Source organism: Podarcis melisellensis, assembly GCF_964234715.1.
Source record: "Podarcis melisellensis genome assembly, chromosome: 1".
In the NCBI taxonomy this organism is placed as follows: Eukaryota; Metazoa; Chordata; class Lepidosauria; order Squamata; family Lacertidae; genus Podarcis; species Podarcis melisellensis.
This window is the reverse complement of record NC_138528.1, coordinates 106,166,713-106,193,664: the sequence shown is the minus strand read 5'-3', so window position 1 is coordinate 106,193,664 and position 26,952 is coordinate 106,166,713. Positions and strand designations below refer to the sequence as shown.

General features: G+C 44.5%; 1 protein-coding gene across 8 annotated transcripts in view; it reads right to left on the bottom strand.

Annotated features, from left to right (window-relative positions):
* Positions 1-26,952, bottom strand: part of SLC4A10 (solute carrier family 4 member 10) — a 158,708-nt gene that overhangs the window by 37,681 nt on the left and 94,075 nt on the right. For 3 of the 8 annotated variants that reach the window (XM_081928670.1, XM_081928673.1, XM_081928672.1), the window contains 4 exons: positions 21,622-21,810; positions 15,701-15,792; positions 13,075-13,173; positions 456-613 (listed from right to left, as the gene is read on the bottom strand). In XM_081928670.1, the coding sequence (XP_081784796.1) occupies positions 456-613; positions 13,075-13,173; positions 15,701-15,792; positions 21,622-21,810 (538 nt within the window). The remainder of the gene's footprint in view (positions 1-455; positions 614-13,074; positions 13,174-15,700; positions 15,793-21,621; positions 21,811-26,952) is intronic. The other 5 variants (XM_081928674.1, XM_081928677.1, XM_081928676.1 and 2 more) reach the window with 3 other exon arrangements.

Genomic DNA, 26,952 nt, shown 5'->3' with positions numbered 1-26,952 from the left:
GTGTAAGTTAGGTTTCTAGACGGCTGTCCTCTGTCAAGCCCCTCTCTCCATCCAGGCAAGAAGAAGAGTTTGGATTTGATATCCCGCTTTTACACTACCCGAAGGAGTCTCAAAGCAGCTAACATTCTCCTTTCCCTTCCTCCCCCACAACAAACACTCTGTGAGGTGAGTGGGGCTGAGAGACGTCAGAGAAGTGTGACTAGCCCAAGGTCACCCAGCAGCTACATGTGGAGGAGCAGGGAAGCGAACCCGGTTCCCCAGATTACGAGTCTACCGCTCTTAACCAACTACACAGAGTTTGGCACTTTGTTACTGCACACATATGGAAATGTGTGACATATAAAATGATTCAAAGAGGCTTCCGTGCAGCATTCGCAATGCCTATCTAGGTCCTGGTCCTTTGTTTGTGAACTGGGAAATGTGCCTTTCTTTCTCGGCTCTGGTTATAAAATCACCTCGTTGGGATTGGAACTTCTGCTAGTCCCGAAAGCAGCATGGCGGGAGACAACCTAACAAAAGCCACTACAGCACGGTCCAGGAATTCCAGCTCGCCAACCAGAATGTTTGATGCTTCTGCTCCAGGAGGGATCTTTTTCATGAAATGCAGGTCAACCTGATCATGTGTAGAAAAAGGAAGACATCACACAGAGGGGAGCGGAAACTTGTGGGAAGTAACAAGAGACCAGAAATAAATGCAAAAACTTGTTTTCTTTCACTTCACTGACACAGTAAGTTTATGACATCGTTGATCACCAACTACGGAACAACTTAGCAATTGTTGATTAGCATTTGTTTATTTATTAGCAATCTCAAATATGTTAACTGCCATGATCAATCAGTGAAAACTTTGCAGATTCAAAGAGCATTATCAGTTAATCAAGGAAGTCTTTAGCCCTATGAAACAGATGCCTTTTTGTATTCCGAGCAGAATTTTTGCTTAATCCAGGGGCAACCCTCCAGATATTGTGGAACTTCAACTTCCATTGGCACCATCCAACATGGCATGACATGGCAAAGGATGCTGCAAGTTGTACTTCAACATCTGGAGGGACGCAAGGCCTCCACCCCTTCTCTACAAAGTTGGCGGTTATTTCTTGTTGCTAAAGCACAGCAAATGCTGGACTTTACTTTCAAATATTAAGTTACCTCATCAAGAAACCTGCTGTCATCATTCCAAAGCCCCAGCAATCACCTAACTACATTTAATGTTAACAAACTAAATACTTGGTTAATCAGCTGAATTTTTCCCCCCTGTCAAACTCATGTCTTAGCATTTGCCTAATGATGCAACAGGAAGTTGGTTAGTAGTCCTTTTGTACTGAAGATATGCAATGTGTCTTAATGTATTCTGTCCTACGGCACAAAGAGCAACGTTATCAGGGAAGTCCTGGGCGTAGTTCAGCACAGAGTTAGGCATGTTAAGATTATTGATTCAATATGCTTAATTCTATGCTGGATTGTGGTCATTGGCTGCAAGTCCCACGGAAATTTATGAGAATAATTTACAAATAAATGAGCTTGGGATTTGAGCTGATTCAATACATGCCAAAGCTACAATGCAATGCACTATCAACTGTTAAATGCGCTGTAAAACATCCTGCAAAATGGGACAAGCCTTGGTTTTCCAGGGGCATATTTCAGGAGTGGGGAACCTGCAATCCAACAGCACTTAGAAGCTCACAAGTAGCACAGGAGCCCATTCCAAGGCCTTTTTAGTGATGGCTCCATGTCCACAGAATGTCCTCCCCACAGAGATGTGCCTAGCCACATCATTGTTTTCTTAGGAAACTGGTGTAGATGCAGGTTTCTGGATGAAGGGAACTGAATTGTTTGATGCTGCAGTTACTTCTTATGAGTTGTAAGCCAATATTTATTTTTAATCTTTTGTGTTGTTTTATGTCCCTGTGAAGATGGCACTACCGAATCGGTGGCACATGCCCTTCTGGCTTGCACTCTTTATAAAGACTTGAGGAATGAGATTATCACCCCTCTTTTATTATCCATTCCAGGTCGCCCAACTACTGCCACAGTGTCCTTTCTCTTGGCAGCTCAAGATGAGCAGGTGAGAGCAAAGGCTGCAAGGTTTTTAGCTGGGGCAATCAGAATAAGATCCACTATCTGACTATTGATTCAAAACCTTAAAATGCATTTTATATAATTGACTTTTTATTTCTATTCTTTGTACAGTGGTACCTTGGGTTACATACGCTTCAGGTTACAGACTCTGCTAACCCAGAAATAGTGCTTCAGGTTAAGAACTTTGCTTCAGGATAAGAACAGAAATCGTGCTCCGGCGGCATGGCAGCAGCGGGAGGCCCCATTAGCTAAAGAGGTGCTTCAGGTTAAGAACAGTTTCAGGTTAAGAACGGACCTCCAGAACGAATTAAGTACTTAACCCGAGGTACCACTGTATATCGTATTGTTGTTTTAATGCTATGGCCGATGGCTGACACAAATAAAGATTCATTCATTCATTTGTAATGTGTGGCTACAATCTTGTTCTATGTTACTAGCCACTCTGAGGCCTTTAGGCAAAGAGGGGTGTACATGTTTTTTAAAAACTCCCTGTGCACTAGCTAGGGCTGATGGGAACTAAGGTATAGCTACATCTGGAATGCCACAGGTTCTCCACCCCAGGTATATTGGTGGGAGTTTTTGCTCAGATTACATTCACCCAAAGAAAACTGTTGCCTTTGGCTTGAATGGTTTTTCTGAAGCTTTCCCCACCAAAAGGCAGAGGAAGCTGCAGGGGAATGTGAGAAAATATGCAGGGAGGGAAGAGCATGGCTAATGTTCCTGGATCTTCTTCCTCCTAACATCTTCCACAAACAAGCCAGTATTAATTTAATAGAAATAATCAATGGGCAATGGAAATCAGCCAGTGGCATTTCCCTTCCCTGAATGTTTGACTGTCATCTATAATTTCCCTTGTCTGTCAGCCTTCGGATTTCTTAACGAGCGCCACCAGCATAGTGGATTATATTGGCCACAAGTCTTTGCAATGTTGGGAAGCTGCCAACTGGCAGTCTTTGGTTATCTCTCACCACAAAACACGCTTAGAATCGAGTCTGAAGGAGGATTTTCCACCTATGCAACCTAAGAAGGTAAACTGTAAACAGAGCTCCCTAATTAGCGCCTTCTGAAGGGTAATCAGACTGAGAAATGGAAGAGCTTAGGAGAACCTCTTGATCCCTGAACAGTAACTAGGGAAGTGGTTCTGTAACTATGCAGGGATTGACAGTGGTGCATTAGCATTTTTTAATTTTTTTATTTTAGAAATACAAATGTAAGGATGATAGGTACCATATTATAGCAATGGCTCTATTATGCCCTAAATTCCTCCTCCGTGTAGTCATACCAACAGCAAAATATAGGTAGTTATGCATAATAGTTGGCAGTTAGGTAAAGGGACCCCTGACCGTCAGGTCCAGTCATGGATGACTCTGGGATTGCGGTGCTCATCTTGCTTTACTGGCCGAGGAAGCCGGCATACAGCTTCCTGGGTCATGTGGCCAGCAAACCAGAGCAGCGCATGGAAACGCCGTTTACCTTCCCGCTGGAGCGGTACCTATTTATCTACTTGCACTTTGGCGTGCTTTCGAACTGCTAGGTTGGCAGGAGCAGGGACCGAGCAATGGGAGCTCACCCGGGGATTCAAACCGCCAACCTTCTGATCAGCAAGCCCTAGGCTCTGTGGTTTAGACCACAGCGCCACCTGAATAGTTATGCCTTAATAGCATATGGCATATGTTCTGGCCATGGTATAGCCCTGTTAACTAGTAATTAAAAATATCAATACTTTCTGGGCAAAGTGGGGGTTTTGTTTGGTTTTTAAAATTTTATTTATACTTTTCAGATACATACAATCATTTTCACATTTTAAAATTTTACTTCCTTTCCACTCTGTGCTTCCTTAAATTTCTTTTTAATTTCTTCTGCATATCCAAATTTACTTAACTTATTTATTTATCTTCTTTATATATATATATATATATATATACTCTTATGTAGCTGCAGGCTATTACAATAATCCTGCCAGTGTTTTTATCTGTTTACAATTTATCTGTAAATATTCAACAAACTACAGTGGTGCCCCGCAAGACGAATGCCTCGCAAGACGAAAAACCCGCAAGACGAAAGGGTTTTTCGGTTTTTGCGACGCTTCGCTAGACGATTTTCCCTATGGGCTTGCATCGCAAGACGAAAGCCCATAGGGAAATCTCGGGGACCTTTTTTTAAATGCTGGCGGTGGGGAGCAAAGCCTTTTCCCCCCCTCCGGACTTCAGAAGAGGTCCAGGAAGGCCGGCGGGGGCGAAAGGCTTTGCTCCCCACCGCCAGCATTTTAAAAGCGGTCCGGGATAGCAGGGAAGCGCTTCCCACTATCCCGGATGGCTTTTGAAGCCTGCCTAACCGGGGGCTTTTAAATCGCCCCGGACTGTCCGGGGCGATTTAAAAGCCCCCGGAAGGCTTTTGAAGCCTCCCCCCGCCGCCCGGCTTCGGGGCATCGTCCCGATGCCGGGCGGCGGGGCAGGAACGCCTCTCCCAGCCGCCCGGCTTCGGGGCATCGTTCCGATGCCGGGCGGCGGGGCAGGAACGCCTCCCCCCGCCGCCCGGCATCGGAACGATGTCCCGAAGCCCGGCGGCGGGGCAGGAAAGCCTCCCCCAGCCGCCCGGCATCGGAACGATGTCCCGAAGCCGGGCGGCCGGGCGGGAAAGCCTCCCCCAGCCGCCCGGCTTCGGGGCAGGAAAGCCTCCCCCCCGCCGCCCGGCTTCGGGGCAGGAACGCCTCCCCCAGCCGCCCGGCTTCGGGGCATCGTCCCGATGCCGGGCGGTGGGGCAGGAACGCCTCCCCCCGCCGCCCGGCATCGGAACGATGTCCCGAAGCCGGGCGGCCGGGCGGGAAAGCCTCCCCCCGCCGCCCGGCTTCGGGGCATCGTCCCGATGCCGGGCGGTGGGGCAGGAAAGCCTCCCCCAGCCGCCCGGCATCGGAACGATGTCCCGAAGCCGGGCGGCCGGGCGGGAAAGCCTCCCCCCGCCGCCCGGCTTCGGGGCATCGTCCCGATGCCGGGCGGTGGGGCAGGAACGCCTCCCCCAGCCGCCCGGCTTCGGGGCATCATTCCGATGCCGGGCGGTGGGGCAGGAACGCCTCCCCCAGCCGCCCGGCTTCGGGGCATCATTCCGATGCCGGGCGGTGGGGCAGGAACGCCTCCCCCAGCCGCCCGGCTTCGGGGCATCGTCCCGATGCCGGGCGGTGGGGCAGGAAAGCCTCCCCCAGCCGCCCGGCTTCGGGGCATCGTCCCGATGCCGGGCGGTGGGGCAGGAACGCCTCCCCCAGCCGCCCGGCTTCGGGGCATCGTCCCGATGCCGGGCGGTGGGGCAGGAAAGCCTCCCCCCGCCGCCCGGCATCGGAACGATGTCCCGAAGCCGAGCGGCGGGGCGAGAAAGCCTTTGCCCCCCTGCCTGCCTTCCCAGGGGCTTTTAAATCGCCCCGGACAGCGGAGAAGTCCTCCGCTGTCCCGGGCGATTTTAAAATGCCGCCCGCCAGAAGAGGTCGGGGGAAGGCGGTTTCCATAGGAACGCATTAATTGATTTTCAATGCATTCCTATGGAAAACCGTGCATCGCAAGACGAAAAACTCGCAAGACGAAGAGACTTGCGGAACGAATTAATTTCGTCTTGCGAGGCACCACTGTATTCCCATTCTTTTATAAAAAGTTTGTTATCTTGATTTCTTATTCTTCTGGTAAGTTCCGCCATTTCTGGCCAAAGTGTTAACGATATGATTTGCAAATTACAATTTTGCATTTGCCTATATTCTAGAATACCTACCTTTCCTTCTCACTCTGATTACAAAAGAACTGAAATCAAATTTGACTTTTCAGCCAGAATAAATTGGTTTAATAAAAGCTAAAGTGTAGGCAAACTGTGCATCGATTCTCTATTGCCATTAAAATTCCTGGTTGCTAGAAGGATTAGTTCCTAGTTAGCAAAACTGGTCAAATTATGTAAAGGCTTTAAATATATTTTTCCCTTCTTGGTTTCTTTCATTGATTTCACAGTGGCAACTGTCTGGCGTTTGTAAGCATATTCTATTTGCATTCTCCCTATAGTACCTTTCTAAATGTTATGAAGAGGAAAATACAGTGATTCACAAAACAACATGTTCAAATTGATATCACAGCTTCATATTTTGAGAATTTCAAATTGCAATACTTTTCCCCATTTGCTTTCCCATTACCAATCTAAACACAAAAACAGTGACCAAATCCAATATAAACTGTTAAAGTGACCATTTTAATGTCTATCTCACTGCCATCTGTCAGCGCCAGTGTGCAGTGTCTTCAATACTGTTTACAAAGTTGCTTTCTTGCAATGGCTCTGGCACATAGACAGAATTTAAGCGTAATGGAGTTGTCTGTGTCATGAAATCTCTCTCAAAACTTGAACATCTCCCCCACCCCCAAAACATAAGGCCAAACAAAGCCCCTTTTCACTGTTGTGTTGTTGTTTTTTTGCCATCTTATATACATATTCCTTATGGGGAAATAATTTTAAGTTTATATATCGATCCAGTCCCAAGGAATTATCGTCTTAAAATTGTGACGACTTTTCAGAAAGGGGTTTGCCACAGATGGAGGAAAGCATATGTACACGCTTGGAAGGGATTTCGAGTGACTTTTGATTGAAAGGCTCTAATTGAGGACTCGTATACAGTGGGAGGGCTTTTCGGTGGAGGAATTGTGTTCACAGGAACCAACTCCTAGGGAGTGAGGGCCCTTTGCCCTCCCCATAAAATATTTGAGGCCCCCTCAAAAGTTGATGGGCACTGCCATTCAAATAATGTGTTTGTGCTGTGTCATGTAATTGATTATGTGGAGCGGGGCTTACCTGGGGACACACCCCCCAATATTTTATTCAAGCTGGCACCCCTGACTATGTGCATGTGTATACGATGCATTTCTCCATGGACACACACAGCATGCGCACATGCTCCCCAATTTCCACTGATCAAAATTTCACCAGTCCAAAAAACACAGGGCCTTAAGGAAGCATGTAGAAGCAGGCAAATGCATTCTTTATTTTGCGCTTTTGTGCATAGCTGCTTCCGGGGAATGTGGGTGCATGCAGACCGGAAGGACATTTCTCCTGCCAATTTTTCATGTCCTTTGCCATAAAGGAGAATATGGCGCGCACACACACACAAGAATTGAATCTGCAGCACCTCCGCCAACTGCAAAAATAATTGGCCAGCAAATGAAGCAATCCCTTGAGAACCCACCCCTAATTACCACATCAATGTTTCCTCAAACATCAATGGAGGCTTATGGTAAGTTATGAGGTATTTGTGACATTTCATTTACAGAGGGGAGGGGGTTTCCATAAAGCATAATGAATCAACAGTAGCCATTAGGCTTTATGACCAGCAAGTGTATTATTATTATTATTATTATTATTATTATTATTATTATTGCTGCTGCTGCTATTACTACTGCATTTATTGTTTGCTTTCTACAAAAAAGTCTCTGACATTATATATATATATATATATATATATATATATATATATATATATATATATATATGCAGGTTTTGGTGTCCTCGGGTGTCTTCCCGTGTAAAAGTTGGGGTGTCTAGGCGACGTTTCGACGAGGTCTCACTCGTCATCTTCAGGCTGGTGCTTTCGGCTTCTTGTTACTGGAACAGAGCAGGATCTCAGTGTTTGAGTTCCTATAAATACTGTTGAGGGGGTGTGGTGTATAGCCTCCAATGTTCTGGGCAGAGAGGAAGTTCCCAGGCTAGTGTGCCTTTTCTTCTTTTGTTCCTTAATTACTTGAGGGATATCTTGAGTGATTTCTTGAGTGATATCCTGAGTACCACTTAGGTGGGTCATTAGGTGTGGATAAGTTGCTAAAGTCTTTGTGTCTTGACCTCTTGAACTTTGTGAAGAGTTTTTCTGAGAAGATGGCTGTACTGCACTTAGTTGTGCTCTGGCTTGGCTTCGTGTATAGGGGCGAGCTGTGGTTTTGTGGCCTGTGTCAGCCAGATCTGTGTAGGGATTGCAGGGGGGTGCAGCATCCGGAGGTGCCACCATGGTTTGGCTACTGGATGGTGTCTGTAATTTATCTGTGGAGAGGGTCTGGGTTTGGGTCTGGTGTGGTTGATTGGTGATGGCGTTCTGTGTGCCTCTGGATCTGGTGTCAGTTTTTGTGGGGAGGGCTAATTTCCAGATGTCTGGCAAGCGGGATGTGTCGTCACGCTTGTTCATGTTGTGAGGGTGTTTCTCTATCTCGATGGCTTCCATGATTATTCTCTTGTGGTGATGTTCCATGTTAAAGAGCAATTTGGAATCTGCAAAATTAATTTCGTGTCCTGTTTCTTTCATGTGTTGGAAAAGAGAGGAAGTTTTTTCTTCTTTTTTGACGGCATTCTTGTGTTCTGCGATACGTGCATTTATTCGTCTGTTTGTTTGTCCAATGTACGTGGCTGGGCAGACTTTGCAGGGTATTTCATAGACCCCTTGGTTTTCCAACTGGATTTTATCCTTGGGGTTTCTGAGGATATTGGCTATTTTTTGGTTGGTGCAAAAGGCTGTTTTGATATTGTGTTTATGGAGGATTTTGCTAATTTTATCTGTAGTGCCCTTGATATAAGGAAGGAGGGCCATGCCATTGTTTTCTTCTGTGTCTTGGTTTTTGGGGGGTGTTTCTTTTTGGATTAGCTTCGTAACCCTGTTTTGCTGGTATCCATTGGCAATTAACACATTTGAGAGATTCTGTAACTCAGTTGTCAAGTGGTCTTTGTCAGCCAGGCGTTTGGTTCTGGAGATGAGAGTCTTGGCTACGGAGTTTATTTGTGCAGGGTGGTGGTGTGATTGTGCATGTAAGTAGCGGTTGGTGTGTGTTTTTTTCCGGTAGATAGTGTGTCCTAGAATTCCATTCTAAAACCCCAGCTACCGAAAGGATCCTGAAACGAACTGAACTATCCCTAATCAGAAACGAACTACACAAGAAAAGATACCTACTAAACCAAACCAACAAAGATCTGCTCACTCTTCACCTCAAACTCTGTAACAAAATCCACCCTGCACTCTGGGACAAATGCAAACAACTAGCCGTCTGGAGAGCTGAAACGGAGACCTCACATAAGACAGACACACACACCAACAAACTCCACAAACTAGAGAAACGCCAGAAGCCCAGCCACCCTCCACAACAACCCATGAAACAAACAGTACATAACATATCAGACAGGATCCTCACCACAACTGAAACCAAAGTACTCTCCAAAGGTTTCAACTTTGCAGTCGCCCCGAGACGCATCCCCACGGAAAACATCATATGCGGAGTCGAAGCTAGCCTAACCAAAATCAACCCAGATGAAGCCAATAAAATCAGACTTGAAGTCACCAACATCCTCTGCTCCAGCAAACCACCCAGAAGCAATTTACACAAAGAAGAACAGAAAGCACTCACCAACCTGAGGAAAGACAACAACATAATCATTCTCCCAGCAGACAAAGGTAATGCCACTGTTGTGATGAACACATCGGACTACCAAGCAAAACTATCAAATCTACTCCAAGATCCTACCTACCAACCTATAAAAACAGATCCCACCACCTATCTGGAAAAAACCACCAAATCCAAAATAAAAGCCTCTCCTATCAGTGAAGAAATCCAGCTAAGAATCATCCCCAGAGAAAAATCATCCAGATGCCCCAAACTCTACGGCCTCCCCAAGATACACAAAGAAGGAACACCACTCAGACCAATAGTCAGCTCCATAGGCTCACCTCTACAAAATCTCGCTAAATTTCTCGCCAAGCAACTTCAGCCCTATGCAGAATCCATCTCTTCACACGTTCCAAACTCCTTCCAGTTCATAGAAACAATAAAGAAGCAAAACCTACATCCTAATGACCTACTTGTGAGCTTCGATGTTGTATCTCTCTTCACACAAGTGCCCATTAATGAAGCCTTGACAGCCATTCAAAACAAATACAATCCCCCCGAATACATCTTGGACCTGACCAACCACTGCCTAACCAACACGTACTTCATCCACAATGGACAAAGATACAAACAGATAGAAGGAGCACCTATGGGATCACCCCTCTCACCGGTCATCGCAAACCTGTACATGGAACACTTTGAAACCAATGCTTTAGACAAGTCAGAACACAAACCCAAACTTTGGCTCAGATATGTTGACGACACCTTTGTAATTTGGCCACACGGGAAGGAAAAACTGGATAGCTTCCTCACACATCTCAACAGCCTACACCCCAAAATACAATTCACTATGGAAATAGAAGCCAACAACCAACTTCCCTTCCTTGACGTCCTAATCTACAAAAAACCTGATGGCTCCCTAGGACACACTATCTACCGGAAAAAAACACACACCAACCGCTACTTACATGCACAATCACACCACCACCCTGCACAAATAAACTCCGTAGCCAAGACTCTCATCTCCAGAACCAAACGCCTGGCTGACAAAGACCACTTGACAACTGAGTTACAGAATCTCTCAAATGTGTTAATTGCCAATGGATACCAGCAAAACAGGGTTACGAAGCTAATCCAAAAAGAAACACCCCCCAAAAACCAAGACACAGAAGAAAACAATGGCATGGCCCTCCTTCCTTATATCAAGGGCACTACAGATAAAATTAGCAAAATCCTCCATAAACACAATATCAAAACAGCCTTTTGCACCAACCAAAAAATAGCCAATATCCTCAGAAACCCCAAGGATAAAATCCAGTTGGAAAACCAAGGGGTCTATGAAATACCCTGCAAAGTCTGCCCAGCCACGTACATTGGACAAACAAACAGACGAATAAATGCACGTATCGCAGAACACAAGAATGCCGTCAAAAAAGAAGAAAAAACTTCCTCTCTTTTCCAACACATGAAAGAAACAGGACACGAAATTAATTTTGCAGATTCCAAATTGCTCTTTAACATGGAACATCACCACAAGAGAATAATCATGGAAGCCATCGAGATAGAGAAACACCCTCACAACATGAACAAGCGTGACGACACATCCCGCTTGCCAGACATCTGGAAATTAGCCCTCCCCACAAAAACTGACACCAGATCCAGAGGCACACAGAACGCCATCACCAATCAACCACACCAGACCCAAACCCAGACCCTCTCCACAGATAAATTACAGACACCATCCAGTAGCCAAACCATGGTGGCACCTCCGGATGCTGCACCCCCCTGCAATCCCTACACAGATCTGGCTGACACAGGCCACAAAACCACAGCTCGCCCCTATACACGAAGCCAAGCCAGAGCACAACTAAGTGCAGTACAGCCATCTTCTCAGAAAAACTCTTCACAAAGTTCAAGAGGTCAAGACACAAAGACTTTAGCAACTTATCCACACCTAATGACCCACCTAAGTGGTACTCAGGATATCACTCAAGAAATCACTCAAGATATCCCTCAAGTAATTAAGGAACAAAAGAAGAAAAGGCACACTAGCCTGGGAACTTCCTCTCTGCCCAGAACATTGGAGGCTATACACCACACCCCCTCAACAGTATTTATAGGAACTCAAACACTGAGATCCTGCTCTGTTCCAGTAACAAGAAGCCGAAAGCACCAGCCTGAAGATGACGAGTGAGACCTCGTCGAAACGTCGCCTAGACACCCCAACTTTTACACGGGAAGACACCCGAGGACACCAAAACCTGCATTCCTGTACCCGTGAAAATCTACGAAAGCATATATATATATATATATATATACACATACATATATATTGATTGTACGGCTTCTGTACGGCTTCAAGTGAAATATATGGGAGGCTTGCGGAAGTGCAGTTGGGGAAATAAGATGGTGCAGTGAGGAAGAGCTTCTAGCAGGTAAACCTTTGACAGCTAAGATCCTCTGCTAAATGAAAGAGACACAAGGCAGCAAATACCATCCACGTCTTGTTCAATGCTTGCTGCAAATACAAGCTCCCAGAAAGGTGATGGCGGTCACTTTGCTTCTCTTACAACCCTGCTGCTGCAGTGAGGCAAGTCATGATTTGGCTTAGCGCATCATCTGTGTCAGTCACCTACAGGCAGACTGTGAACCCAAGAACTAAGCTTGGTTACAGCCCATGGTTTGCCTAAGGGCAAGTCAAACCATGATCCCTGGTTTGGACACACTAAGGCAAACAATGGCTTAGCTCGTGGCAGCGCAGCAGCAGGGGGATGGAGCACAGGAACAATCTCCTTTCTAGGAGCATAAATGCTCACATGTTTGAGCATTTGTCTTAGCGTGACATTTGAAGTGGGTCTGAGTGTGACTAACCCCATAACCTCCGTGGCCAAATGGAGATTTGAGCCTAGATCCAACATTCTTCTCACTGCACAATATTAGCTCGTGAAATGAATGTTCATGAAACTTGAAATTTAAATAAAGGGCTGTTTGTCACCCTCAACGCCCCACGTTTTATAAGTCCCCACATGCATAGTTATGGTATTCCTGCATGCTGAAGGTCTGAGTTTTGTCAATAATCTAGAGGAGAAAGGAAGGCAATATCCTGTTTGCATGTCTGTCCAGTGGCCAGTATGTTTGATGGAGGCTCTCCGGAGCCTAAATATCTTCCAGAGCTTCTCTGACTTTCCTTTTTTAAAATTCACTTTTAATTAGGGTCTTTCATACCTCAAACCTTACCTGTGAGTAAGGTACTCACTGTACTCAATGGTACTTATTTCTGAGCAGGCATGTATAGGCTTGAACTGGAAGGTAATATTTAGTGAGGTTCTCTTTGGGAATCTTGCAGAATTTTCTATATGTTTGTCTGGATTTATTTGTTTGTTTTGCTCCCTGCCCCACAACTGCATTTGAATGTTCTATATATGTGGGAGCTTATCCTCAGCTTTCAGAGCAGTTGAAGGGTTGTGGGGTATTTGCTTTTTTAAAAAATGTGAATGTTGTGTACAGAATCTGTGCTTTTGCCAACTGCAGTGACATAGCATGGTTTTGAACCCCGTACGGACATTTAGAAATAGACTCTGATTGCAATCACCGTAGAAAGATAGCCAGAGTAGGTCCTCACCTCTCTCTCTCTCTCTTCCTGATGAAGGTGTCCTTTTTCATGTCTTTGTTTCATCCCAAATAGACTACTGTTATGCCCTTTTTGTTGGTCTCCTAGTCCCTGCACGCACAATTAACAGACTTCAGCTGGTACAAAAAGCTGCTTCTCATATTCTGTCTGGCACCAGATGGAGCAAGCACATAACTAGTTTCTGGCTCAGTTACACTGACTGGATGTCACATTCAACAACGGATTCAAAGCACTGCTTGCATCAATTCCCTTAGAAGAGAATCATGGTTGGGGGGAAAATATCCTGCTACCAGTCTGCGTTCACCCCAAGCTATGGTCAGCTGAGGCCACCAGTGTGGCTGTAGGTGTCAAACCTATATCTCATGCAAATGTGCTTTCAGGGCACCTTTGTAGTGAAAACTGTCCACTCCAAAAAGACATGGCAAGGGTTCTCAATCAGGCAAGCACTAGGTCTCCACTTTTTCCCCCTGGTGCTCTTTCAATGCCAATGCTGTGATGCATTCATTGCAGTAAGCAACGAAATATCATGGCATGGTGCAGGAGCTAGGATTTAGCTTGTGGTCTAAAACCTGGCTGTGATTTTGCAATCACCCGGCTTGTAGGCAAGCAAGCTAAGAAATCAAGATTGTAGTCTGATGCACAGATCTTCCAGAAAAAAAACCAAATGTAATCCAGAATCCATTTTACTCCAGAGCTATGTACCAAAGGCAAAGTGATTGCCCCAGCATAAGTGGTAACAGATTAGGACTAAAATAAAACTACAGAGGATTCCTCGCCATCACACACAATTTAACAACATGGGACTGGCTTCAACAGCCACTCTTGCCTCTGAAAATGTGACATCTGAACTTGGGTTTAGCCAAGACTAAAAATGGGGGGGGGCGTGGCTATGATTGTAAAGGTAAAGGTAAAGGGACCCCTGACCATTAGGTCCAGTCGTGACCAACTCTGGGGTTGTGGCGCTCATCTCACTTTATTGGCTGAGGGAGCCAGCGTACAGCTTCTGGGTCATGTGGCCAGCATGACTAAGCCACTTCTGGTGAACCAGAGAAGCACATGGAAACGCCATTTACCTTCCCGCTGGAGTGGTACCTATTTATCTACTTGCACTTTGATGTGCTTTCGAACTGCTAGCTGGGAAGGAGCAGGGACCGAGGAATGGGAGCTCACCCCATTGTGGGGATTCGAACCGCCAACCTTCTGATCGGCAAGTCCTAGGCTCTGTGGTTTAACCCACAGCACCACCCATGTCCCTGGCTATGATTGTAGGGCAGTACAAATGTTCATATAAATTTCAGCATTGAAATAATGAATCGGATAGTCCTGGGGGCAGCCATAAAATGTGGCTCTCTAAACCAGGAATGGGGAACTGGATCCAGCTGGTGGGCCAGATCCTTACCTCTCCCGCCACTTGGTGGACAATCCCCTGCCACTCACCCAATGTCACAGTGATGTCAGGTGACCCACTTTTACATGATGGTGTGCACAGAAGTCCCTGTGCAGCCCTATGCAAGCCCCAAAGATCAGCTGAGAGGTAAAATGCTGAGATCTGCAGGGGCTGCCAACTGATGGCACCTGCACACTCCTTTTCACCCAGCGGTGTCTTTTACCTGCCCCACATTTGGCAACAAGGTGTGGGGCAGGTGGATGAGCCAAAGGGCAAGACCAGGTGGACCTTTTTAGACCTGCAGACTGGAGTTTCTAAACAAAGAATCCCGTTGTGATGGATTCCACTTTCTTTCATTGGCTAGCTAGTCCTGGACACTCTAAGGAGTGGGCTTCATCCCAAGAAAGAACTGGCACAAGCCACTTTTGAAGGTAAGGAACATAGGAATCTGCCTTATACCATTAGGCCATTAGTCTACCTAGATTGTTATTGTCTGTGCTGACTTGCAATGGCTGTGCAGGATTTGAGACAGAGGTCTTTCCCAGCCCTCCATGGAGATGTCAAGGATTGAACCTGAGACCTTCTATGTGGAAAGCTACATGTTCTACCAGAGCTACAGGCCACTCAATAACAACAGGGCAGCCAATGAGAAGAAAGTGGAAGTCTAGTGCAAGAACCTTGACCAAAGAGCCCCGAGGATTCCACTGGTACAAGACTAGTTGGATCTTTAGCTCTTGGAAATGTAGGGCTGCTTTCATTGTCTATTGCTTCTGGGGTTGCAGGCAAATGCAGGCATCTGGGAAAGGCAAATGCATGCATCTGGACGATGCTGCAGAAAGATGTTCCGAGTCTCTCTCTTGGAGCAAGGCACAAGCATTGCTCTTTTCCCCTCTTCCATTGTCAGAGATGCGACTGGCCTGAGATAATTCCCTTGTTGCTGATTTCTCACGGGCCCTCGAAAAATCTTCAAACTCAGACACTAAACAGTCTCTTCTAAAGTTTCATGATGTCTTCACAGTGGTATGGAATGAAATGACTCAACATTTTCAAGGGTAAAAAATGGTTTACTTTACATTATTAAACATCCCCCCCCTTTTATTCTAAGTAAAATATGTGTGGTATGAAACAATGACCGGCAACAACTCATAACACGGAGATGAGACATGCTTTATTGAACACACCTAAACTACATCCTTACCAGCCAAAGATTCAAGACGGTAAAAGTCTTACCTTGCTGAAATCAACGCTGCTGTTTTCTCTGCTCACGTCATTTTTTGTTTCAATGCTGGCTGGTGCAGACTGTGGGGAAACAAGCTGACCTGCTGGAAAAAATTGTTATTACAGAATACTAACAATTATCTGTATTATTATAATAAAAATGAAAGAGGTCTTTAAGGGTATCACATATGCTTCATATTCTAGGCATGTGAAACATGGACTCAAAAGGCGAATGCCTTTTCCCCATACCATATTCTCAACCCAAATTGCTTGTAGGAGCAGAGCAATCCATATTTCCCCACTATCCCAAACGGTTTCAAAACAATGTGGACCAACTGAGATAATCCAGCTGTGCATTGTTATCAGGGCATCTAGCTGGCCACTGTCAGAGGGCATACTTTGAGGCCTCTGAAATTATTTACAGATCCTGCAGACCAATGCTATGCATGTTTCGTTGGAAAAGAAGGCTCCACTGTGATCAATGAAGTTCACACCCTAATAAGTGTGTTTGGGATTGCAGCCTTAAACTGTTTAATAGCCATGTTTTCTCTCCCCCCCCCCAAGGACTCTGGGAACTGTAGTTCTGTGAGGGTACGTGCAGGGCTGTCTTCAACAACTTGGTGGCCTCCCATATAATATGAACTTAAAGCCAGCATAACTGCAGGGTTGCAAACAGGTGGAAACTGCACCCCAAAACATCCAGAGGGCACCAGGTTGCCAAAGCCTGGAGTAAGCCCTAACCAAACTATAATGCCCAAGAACCTTTGGAAGAAACCATAATAGTTCAATTGATATAAAACGGATGCAAGTTTATACAGTGTTAAGATACAAGATTTATTGTACGAACCACCCTGCATTTTTATTCAACCTAAATGTGTTTTTAAAAAAAGAACATAAAAATAAATCATACCAACACAACAGTGATTTCTACCATCTGAACAGAAATGTGTTAAGACTCTGTATGTCTCTCTTGTTTGTGTATATAAAAAAGAGTCCAACTAAGCTGGAATAGCTATTAATAACATTCTGGCAGAAACCCTGAAGATCAAGTGATTGACTAGATTAACAATGAAAAACATCATGCTGGAAGAAACGGATGTGAAAACATGAATGAACATTTGAATTGGCCTAAAGCTCATGCAAGAGAGTTTTGTAGTACACTACCTCTGAACCTTCAAGGAGCTTAGAGAACCCAAAGGTTAGAAGATGAGGGAGGTAGAGAGATGAGATGAGCCTGTTAGAAGACAGATACAACAAAGACAGACCAAAATAAAGAAACGTGAAGATGACTGACACAACAGCAGAGTTTAGATAACATACAGTTAGTTATTCATGGGCACAAACAAGAACATAGGGAGAAGAAAGGGTTCACTATGAGGTGAAGGTGATCAAGAGATACGTGACCTTTATTTCAAGATACTGAACTGCAAGTATTTTTTTTTAAAAAAAGAACAAAAGCAGTAAAATAGAAAAGGATGGATGTACAAGGGGGTGGGGGTGGGAAATAGGCAGCTAAAGACTCACTACACTGAGAGAAGAGATGCCAGACTTGATCAGATGTTGCAAACATGAAATGGCCTTAAACATTGAAGGAATGCAGGACAGCAATCTTAAACAGAGATTCTAGATAGATAACATGTGACTGTTGAGTTCTAAGAAGAGATCTGCTGCAGCTGGAGCCACACAAGATGTCCTGAAAACCCTAAAGGTGTGGATAGGGTGGACCATGGTGACTCGGTACCACTCTGCACATGCTCAATGGCACATTATTACTTCAGCTATTCATCAACTATTGAACACAGTTTCTGGGAGTGAATTCTCGTAAGCTTTTGGCCCATTTAGTCAGTGTCCTAGCACAGTCAGTGTCCTAGCACAAATCCCATTTCTTGCACTGGTATATGTTCTAGCTCAGCACTTTGTGGAGACTGGACAGCAAGACTACTATTTGTGGTGACTGATACAAAACTGAAAATATGAATCCCAAGGAAAGAAAGACTAAATGGCTAAAACATTACAAATAAATAAAATAAACAAAATATGCCAATATAAGAAATTTAGATCCTCAAAACGAGCAAGACTTGAGATCATGAAACATCACCTCCTAAACCTAAGTTATGTACTGCTTATTATATATATATTGGCCGCGGCCATTTATTTGAGGATGCCTAATGGTCTCAAACATTAGCAAGGCTTTTAGGCTTCTTTGCAAACAAAACTACACTAGGTTTTTTTAATGATTGCTTCCTAAAATGGAATAAATCTAACTAATTCTCAATGAGGCTGTCAAACTGTATCAAACTTGCAGCACTTCATATTGCAGGGAGCGGCTCACAAGATTCCCCCAATATAATAATAATTTTAAAAATCAAGCACGTCAAGAAAAAAAATCTAGACTAGAACACTAGAACGTTTCTCCTTTATATCTAGTTTTCTGTGTGCAGGAAATTTTTTATATGGAAGAGCACTGAATCATGTAAGCCCCATACCAGCAGCCCAAAATAGTATAGTTCAAACAAAGGCATAGCACTTCAGTATAAGTAAGTTTTTAAGCAATCAGCAGTTGATAATATGTAAGCATGGCAGGCTTCAGCATTTTGGGGAAAGCATCAACTGAAGCCCAGAGTCCTTTCACTTTAAAGAAGGGTCATACCTGCTTCTATTTCTGAATGCAATCTAAGAATCTGTGCTTTACATTGCTGGAAGCTTCAAAAATGTCCTCCCAGGAAAATTCCCTCCCAGATCCAGGCTTTTGCTGTCTAAATTCATTCATATAGTACCCTAGCAAGTCTGCCCTGCCCATCACTTGCAACACTTCCTACATGTGCTTAATTTTTCAGAGAATCATATATATATATATATATATATATATATATATATATATATATATATGCTTTCGTAGATTTTCACGGGTACAGGAATGCAGGTTTTGGTGTCCTCGGGTGTCTTCCCGTGTAAAAGTTGGGGTGTCTAGGCGACGTTTCGACGAGGTCTCACTCGTCATCTTCAGGCTGGTGCTTTCGGCTTCTTGTTACTGGAACAGAGCAGGATCTCAGTGTTTGAGTTCCTATAAATACTGTTGAGGGGGTGTGGTGTATAGCCTCCAATGTTCTGGGCAGAGAGGAAGTTCCCAGGCTAGTGTGCCTTTTCTTCTTTTGTTCCTTAATTACTTGAGGGATATCTTGAGTGATTTCTTGAGTGATATCCTGAGTACCACTTAGATGGGTCATTAGGTGTGGATTAGTTGCTAAAGTCTTTGTGTCTTGACCTCTTGAACTTTGTGAAGAGTTTTTCTGAGAAGATGGCTGTACTGCACTTAGTTGTGCTCTGGCTTGGCTTCGTGTATAGGGGCGAGCTGTGGTTTTGTGGCCTGTGTCAGCCAGATCTGTGTAGGGATTGCAGGGGGGTGCAGCATCCGGAGGTGCCACCATGGTTTGGCTACTGGATGGTGTCTGTAATTTATCTGTGGAGAGGGTCTGGGTTTGGGTCTGGTGTGGTTGATTGGTGATGGCGTTCTGTGTGCCTCTGGATCTGGTGTCAGTTTTTTCCTTATATCAAGTTTTTCCTTATATAAGTTTTTTCCTTATATCAAGGGCACTACAGATAAAATTAGCAAAATCCTCCATAAACACAATATCAAAACAGCCTTTTGCACCAACCAAAAAATAGCCAATATCCTCAGAAACCCCAAGGATAAAATCCAGTTGGAAAACCAAGGGGTCTATGAAATACCCTGCAAAGTCTGCCCAGCCACGTACATTGGACAAACAAACAGACGAATAAATGCACGTATCGCAGAACACAAGAATGCCGTCAAAAAAGAAGAAAAAACTTCCTCTCTTTTCCAACACATGAAAGAAACAGGACACGAAATTAATTTTGCAGATTCCAAATTGCTCTTTAACATGGAACATCACCACAAGAGAATAATCATGGAAGCCATCGAGATAGAGAAACACCCTCACAACATGAACAAGCGTGACGACACATCCCGCTTGCCAGACATCTGGAAATTAGCCCTCCCCACAAAAACTGACACCAGATCCAGAGGCACACAGAACGCCATCACCAATCAACCACACCAGACCCAAACCCAGACCCTCTCCACAGATAAATTACAGACACCATCCAGTAGCCAAACCATGGTGGCACCTCCGGATGCTGCACCCCCCTGCAATCCCTACACAGATCTGGCTGACACAGGCCACAAAACCACAGCTCGCCCCTATACACGAAGCCAAGCCAGAGCACAACTAAGTGCAGTACAGCCATCTTCTCAGAAAAACTCTTCACAAAGTTCAAGAGGTCAAGACACAAAGACTTTAGCAACTAATCCACACCTAATGACCCACCTAAGTGGTACTCAGGATATCACTCAAGAAATCACTCAAGATATCCCTCAAGTAATTAAGGAACAAAAGAAGAAAAGGCACACTAGCCTGGGAACTTCCTCTCTGCCCAGAACATTGGAGGCTATACACCACACCCCCTCAACAGTATTTATAGGAACTCAAACACTGAGATCCTGCTCTGTTCCAGTAACAAGAAGCCGAAAGCACCAGCCTGAAGATGACGAGTGAGACCTCGTCGAAACGTCGCCTAGACACCCCAACTTTTACACGGGAAGACACCCGAGGACACCAAAACCTGCATATATATATATATATATATATATATATATATATATATATATATATATATATATATATTTGTTGTAACATTGGAAATAATTATATATATATATATATATATATATATATATATATATATATATATATATTTGTTGTAACATTGGAAATAATTACCCTTAACGAGTAGGAATTTGAAACATCAATTGAATCATCTCTTGACTTGTGTTATAATTTGCAATTGCACTGAAGCCAAATCACATACTTTATGAAGGCTTGATGTATCCTTATGGAACACAGAATATGAATATACAGTACCTGTTTTGATCCTACTCACACACCATTGCCACTGTCAAAAATAATCTTAGGTATAACTATATCAGCTTTAAGTATTCTGCAAACTATACCTTCAGGCATTTCAGCTGCAATCCTGAAACAGCTTACCTGGAGTTGACTGATTTCAGCTTGACCGAGGGCTTTGTCTTATGGCACAAGGACAGGCCTACTTACTTACAAAGTCTCTTAATTTAAGCGTCTCTTGAAGACAATATAATTAGGTTTTCCCTAGTCTGAAAATGCCACCCTTTCTGATCTCAGAGACTTGATGGTCCCAACTCTTTATCACTTGGGAAATGGCGTAACTGCAGCCACGCCTGCATAACACCACGAAACCTTTGTTTGACTTCCTACTGCAAATACCTTCTCCGCTGCACATTACAAAACATGAAATGGCTTACAATCGAAATCAATAAAGGTACTGTATGATCCATTTGCAAGCTATCAAGTATTTGTGGCTACAGTATATATACCAAAACAACAGGGGGGAGGGGGGAAAACCTAGTGTAAAAACAGAATCTAATTCAACTGAAAATTGAGAAACTAATTAAACTAGAGCACATCCCTGAACACCTGGCATAAACAGAAGGACTGCACAAGCTGCCCTGTTGGCCTTTCAGTCTGCTTACCAGGTTGGCAAACCCTATCAGGAAACTCTTCTGTAATTCCTGGGACACTGCCAAGAAAGTCCTATTCCCATATCTCTTAGTGTTAGCTTTCCAAAGTGAATGGACCACAGCCTGCTCTCACTATGATCAGAAAGGAAAAGGATAAAGAGAAGAATGCTCTCTAATATGATAGGTTATACAGGTGTTGCAGTGATGTTGTGCCAGTGACACAGGAAGAGGCAGTAGTTTAAGGCTGGGGTGCCAATCGCTTTCAGGTTTGAAGGTGTGCAATACATGTGTTTCATTTGACAAATATCTTGCAAGAGCTGCCAGTAATTATTACTGAAATAACATGACACTTTACCATTTTTGTCCATGGAATGAGGTTCAGACTGTTTCTTGCCAATATCAGCAAAGGACCTGACTATTGGGATCCTATTGCTTAGCTTCTTCTGATTCTGATGGTGGTGCTGTTTGAGCAGAGCTTCGTGCACCCTGTGGCGAACATCTTCGCTGAGCTGTCCTGAGCCTACTTGTTGATCAAGAATCATGTCTGAAAATATAAAAGGCAAATGATCTAATGACACCAGGAGCTAGGATCACAAGGAGTCAAATAGCAACAACAACAACAACAGGAGAACTAGCAAACATGACTGAGGAATTCCTGGTTCAGAAATCCAACAAAATATTTGGGCCATTGCATGTCGCCCCATAATAGCACAATGTTTTCTGGGTGAGATAGAGTAACTCACAAATCTGTCATTCTTAACGAACCCAGCAAAGTTTGTTGTATATGTAGATTAACAGGTAACCAAATATGAACATGCCTCCGGCTTTCTCATAGATTTCCCTGCGATGCACAGATGTGTGCATTTATTCTCCAACTCTTCTCCTTTCACTCCTTCCCAACAACACCCTTGGCTATTCCTAGGGCTTGGAACGTGATGCCATAAAGTTCTGCATACATAATTTTAACAGGAGACGAAAAACCGAGTCCAAATAAAAAGTCTTCACACGCCTCTGGAAACTGCTCATGCTTGGATGAGAGCAGCTGGCTTCCAGGAAGCTGGTCTTCAAAGTTATGCAACACTCACTTGCTGTCAACATTTTGTTCACTGATGAAACGCCACAAAGTGGCTTTTCTGATGGTGGAGCTATGTATCCAGTGGCAGTGGCGTAGCGTGGGGGGTGCAGGGGGGGCCGGCCGCACCGGGCGCAACATCTGGGGGGGTCGCGCTCGCACTCGCTGCTCTCCGCCCCCTGCTAAAATTCACGGGTTGGGGGCGCAAATTACTTGCCTTGCCCCGGGTGCTGACAACCCACGCTACGCCACTGCCCAGTGGACAGCATGGGTCTTAGAATTTTGCTCTCCAAACAGCTGCAAAGCAGTGAGATTAAGGGAATGATCTGAAGCAGAGAAGTGATGAGAGGAAATCGGGCACACCACATCACTCACCACTTCCTCCCCAGCTGCTGGGATTCTGGGTGTGTTTTTCTTCCATCATAGCCAAGGGCAGGGAGGAGGTTCAAGGGAGAAATTGGACTGGGGCAGGATAAAGTGCCCCCCTCTCATCTCCTCATTTTAAACCTTGCCCACCTCCTCTGCTTTGCAACGGGTCCTTGTTCCTCTAATCTCCTTCAAATATTCAGATGAGCTACAGAAGAAGCAGCTTTCAACTTCTCTTGCTCAACAGAGTTTTCTTTGAAATCCGAATGTACATTGGCCAGGGATGAACTTTGCTGGTCCACAATATCAGTGCCCATATAAATATTGCAAGAGAAACATGGTGGCAATTTCAGTGCCACTTAGAGAAATGGTCTTTTGGGTTTTGAAAGGACTAGGAACTCAAGACCACGGCGGGTATTTCTCAAGCGTACGTCAACGTCATGGTCAGACGCGTACACACTGCAGTGTTTAAAATCTGCTCTCTCTCTTTTTAAAACCAGAAGCTTTTAAAACAGGAATTCTCAGATTACTAACAAGAGCTCATCTGAGCTCAACGAAACACATTAGGGGACTGTGAGCACCCTGCTGGCTGTGTATCATCAATCTCAGACTTAGTGCGCATGTAAAATTCAGAGAGATAGATAGATAATCGGCTTGGAACCCAAATACTTGAAGGAACCTCTTCCCCTCATCAGCCTGCCCATGCCCTCAGAACCTCAGAGGAGCATCTTCTCTGCATTGGGAGCAGCTTGCTCTGCAGTGAGTGATACAGGATAGAACCTTCTCCCAAGTGCTCCCCCCCTTTGATTGGTGCTGATGCTGCTATCATTTAAGCACCACTTTCAGACTTGATTTATTTGCCCAAGCTTTTTAAGCTGTGTGAGCTGATTACTTGTTTAATCTGCTCCGTTTGTTTTAGCTGCATTGCATGCATTGTGTTTTATTATTGGGCCGGTTGTTTTTATTTTGCGTTCTCTAACCCTCCCAGGCATCCGCAGCGATGGCGTAAAGGTTGTCAATATTTGTAAGTAATGAATAAGTAAAAGGCATAATGTGTACAGAGGAAGTTCCGTAATAATAAAGTTAATATACTAGAATCGAGGTGGGGCAGCAGGGAGGAGAGAATGAGGATGGAGGCTACTCAGTATTAAGATGCTGTCCTGTTGAGCTGTTAGAGATCTGGGAGGAGGAAGGCAGCCTTTCCACTGGCAATTAAGGCTTAAAAGTCAAAAGCAAGTTTCTCACTAAAGCAAGCTAACTGAGCAGCAAGTGTTTTAGCATATATTAGGAGAAGCCGTGCCACTCAAAACTTCTGACACCATGAATGTTGAGTCATGAACTCTTTTGCTCGTGAGCTTTTCTTTCTCTCTGCAACCCCACATCTCCCAGTAAGCTCTCGTCATGAACCAAGAAGAACACACAGATACACAATTAAGGTGTCAAAAACAGGCAGGATTAGTCAAACTTGTGATCATCTTCAAGATTAAGGTGTGGATTTCTGCAGACGGAAAGTCTTGCACAGAGTTCCAACTCCTACAGAGGCACTGGCTTTCCCCATGCAGATACCCACACTCAATGCACAATCGAATTGGGCACTATTGAAGATGCCACCCATTCCACATTTATAGGAACTCAACTGTTTAGTGTGGCAGCACCTGCACTTTGGAACTCCCTGCCACTGTACTCTTTTCGGTGTCTGCTAAAAACATTCCTGTATAAACAAAGCCTACCCAGATGCTTCAAAAGTTGAGGTAATTTTTCATCTGTTTTAGCATTTTAACTTCTGTATGTTTTAAAGCAGGGTTGTATTTTTCTCTCTCTTGATTTTACTGTTTTATCTGTAGAAACTGCTTTGGGTTGTTGTTGCTGTTGACAATCAAGTAGTGTATAAATTTTATGAAATAAAAAAATAACAATGCATGGACACAGGGCTGAGCTGGGACATTTTGTTGCTGTGGATGCAGCTTTTAAGGGGCAGGGGACATCAGCATCGACAGCAAGGTGTAGATGGAACATACAGCGTACTTCTTGGTAAAAAAAAATACTCTTTGCTAGTAAAAGCAAAATGTGGTGGGACTCAAGTAATGCTCAGGAAGGTAACAAACAAAAGCGTAGACATTTCTTATGGCCAAACAACAAGTGGAATGTATCCATGCCAATATTAAGAAAAGGTTGCTAAGAGACGCAGAATTAACCTAAGAAGCTGTATAAAGGTTTGGATTTCAGGGCGTACCCAGCACAGCAGCCTGGGAGCTACCGGTATTTAGCAAAAAATGAAAAATGGGTTAATGAGTGGAAAAGTGCATGGGAGGAAGGGTCAAAGGATTTGGGGGACCAGGGGACGGGGGAAAGAAAGCGCTCACTGGAAATATTATTCTACCAGTCGTTTTATGCAAACACACACACACATACTTTATATCAGACTGCCATAAAAAGTCATTTATTTATTTATTTATTTATTTGAGAAAGCACATACATTATTTTGTTTAGACCATTGGTATGAAAAATCGAAAACAGGACTCTTACAAACTGAAAATGCAAGACTTTGTGATCCGTTCTACTTGTTATTACTGTTTTCTTACTGTTTTATGTGCAATGCTTAAGGGTGAGGGAGTTTTTATTAACAGGTTATCATCATCATCATCATCATCATTATTATTAAAAACTATTTTATTTGATAAGAAATAGCTTGTGGTGTCCTTGTAAGCCGTGTGATCTCAAAATGGTCATGAAGTCATTTCCAAACATAATGTAATGGAAATCCTTGTGTCTGTGTGTCATACCGGCAAGAATGTAGGATGGAGTCTTTCACCAATGAAGAAAACAAAAGTAAAAATGCACCACACTGCATCTTACATTGGTCCTCAATTCACATAGAGGAGAGGACCGTTTCCGCAATCTCCCCCCTCCATCTGCAGCGCCTGAAGCCTATGCAGCACCATTGCCAAATGACCAAATTTAGGAGTAGCACAGTCGGTTGCAGAGGAAAAGGGGGAGATGGGAAGACCCTTATCAATGAATGTGAGCATTGTTTCATTCCCAGAAGGGTGAATGAATGAGTGGCTCCTGTGAGAACAGGATGCTGAAAAAGATGGACCAGTGGTTTGGGACTCAGGTATACAGCTCCAAATACAGTGGTACCTCCGGTTGCAGATGTGATCCATTCTGGAGGTCCGGCCGGATCCCGGGGTCTTTGCAACCAGAGGACCGCTTCTGTGCATGGCAAAACCCGGTAACATACTTCCAGGTTTGCCGCTTTCACATCCCAAAGTTTACGTAACTGGAGGTACTACTGCATAGGTAGGCAAACTAAGGCAGAGGGGCCGGATCCGGCCCAATCGCCTTCTAAATCCGGCCCACAGACGGTCTGGGAATCAGCGTGTTTTTACATGAGTACAATGTGTCCTTTTATTTAAAATGCATCTCTGGGTTATTTGCGGGGCAAAGGAATTCATTCATTCCCCCCCCCCAAAAAAATACAGTCCAGCCCCCCACAAGGTCTGAGGGACAGTGGACCAGCCCCCTGCTGAAAAAGTTTGCTGACCCCTGTACTACTGCATAACGCTTTAAGTGCATTACACAAATGTGGCACTAGATGGCACTGGTGAGCTAACGGCAAATTCCACAATTGTTTAAAAACTTATTTTTAAAAAGCATTTTCACAGCCTTTTTTTTTTTTAACATATGTGTCGATTCTGCCTTGGTCCTCTTATGTTTTTAGAAAGGAAAATCAGAATCTAAGCGGCTCAGCTAAAGTAAATATAGGGTGACATCTAATTGTGAGATCCCATTTGTGCAACTGACTTCTGCTTGTGGAAATGGGACTTGCCTTTCATACCCTTCCCCTGCAGCCTGCTTTCCCTAAAACTGCTCTACAGCAGTGGCTTTCAACCAGTGTGCTGTGGCACCCTGGGGTGCCTTGAATGATGGTCAGGGGTGCCACTGGCAACACTAGCCTCTGTCTCTCTTTCCCTCCCTCCCTCCTCTGATGCCCTCTCGCATCAATGCCTTCCAAAGGCTTGTGAGGCAGCAGCCCTGGCTACAAGCTCCCCAGGCAAACGGTGCCTCTGGGGATGGCCAGGGGAGAGGAGAGGAAGGGAGGCTGAGGGAACACTCCAAAAAGAAAGGTGTTTGAAAAGGTGTGAGGGGCTACCGGCTTTGCAGCCAAGGGGGTGACATAACTGGGCTTCTGAAGCTTGGAGCACGTTTCCCCACAGGGGTGCTGCAGAAAGAATGTACAGTGGTACC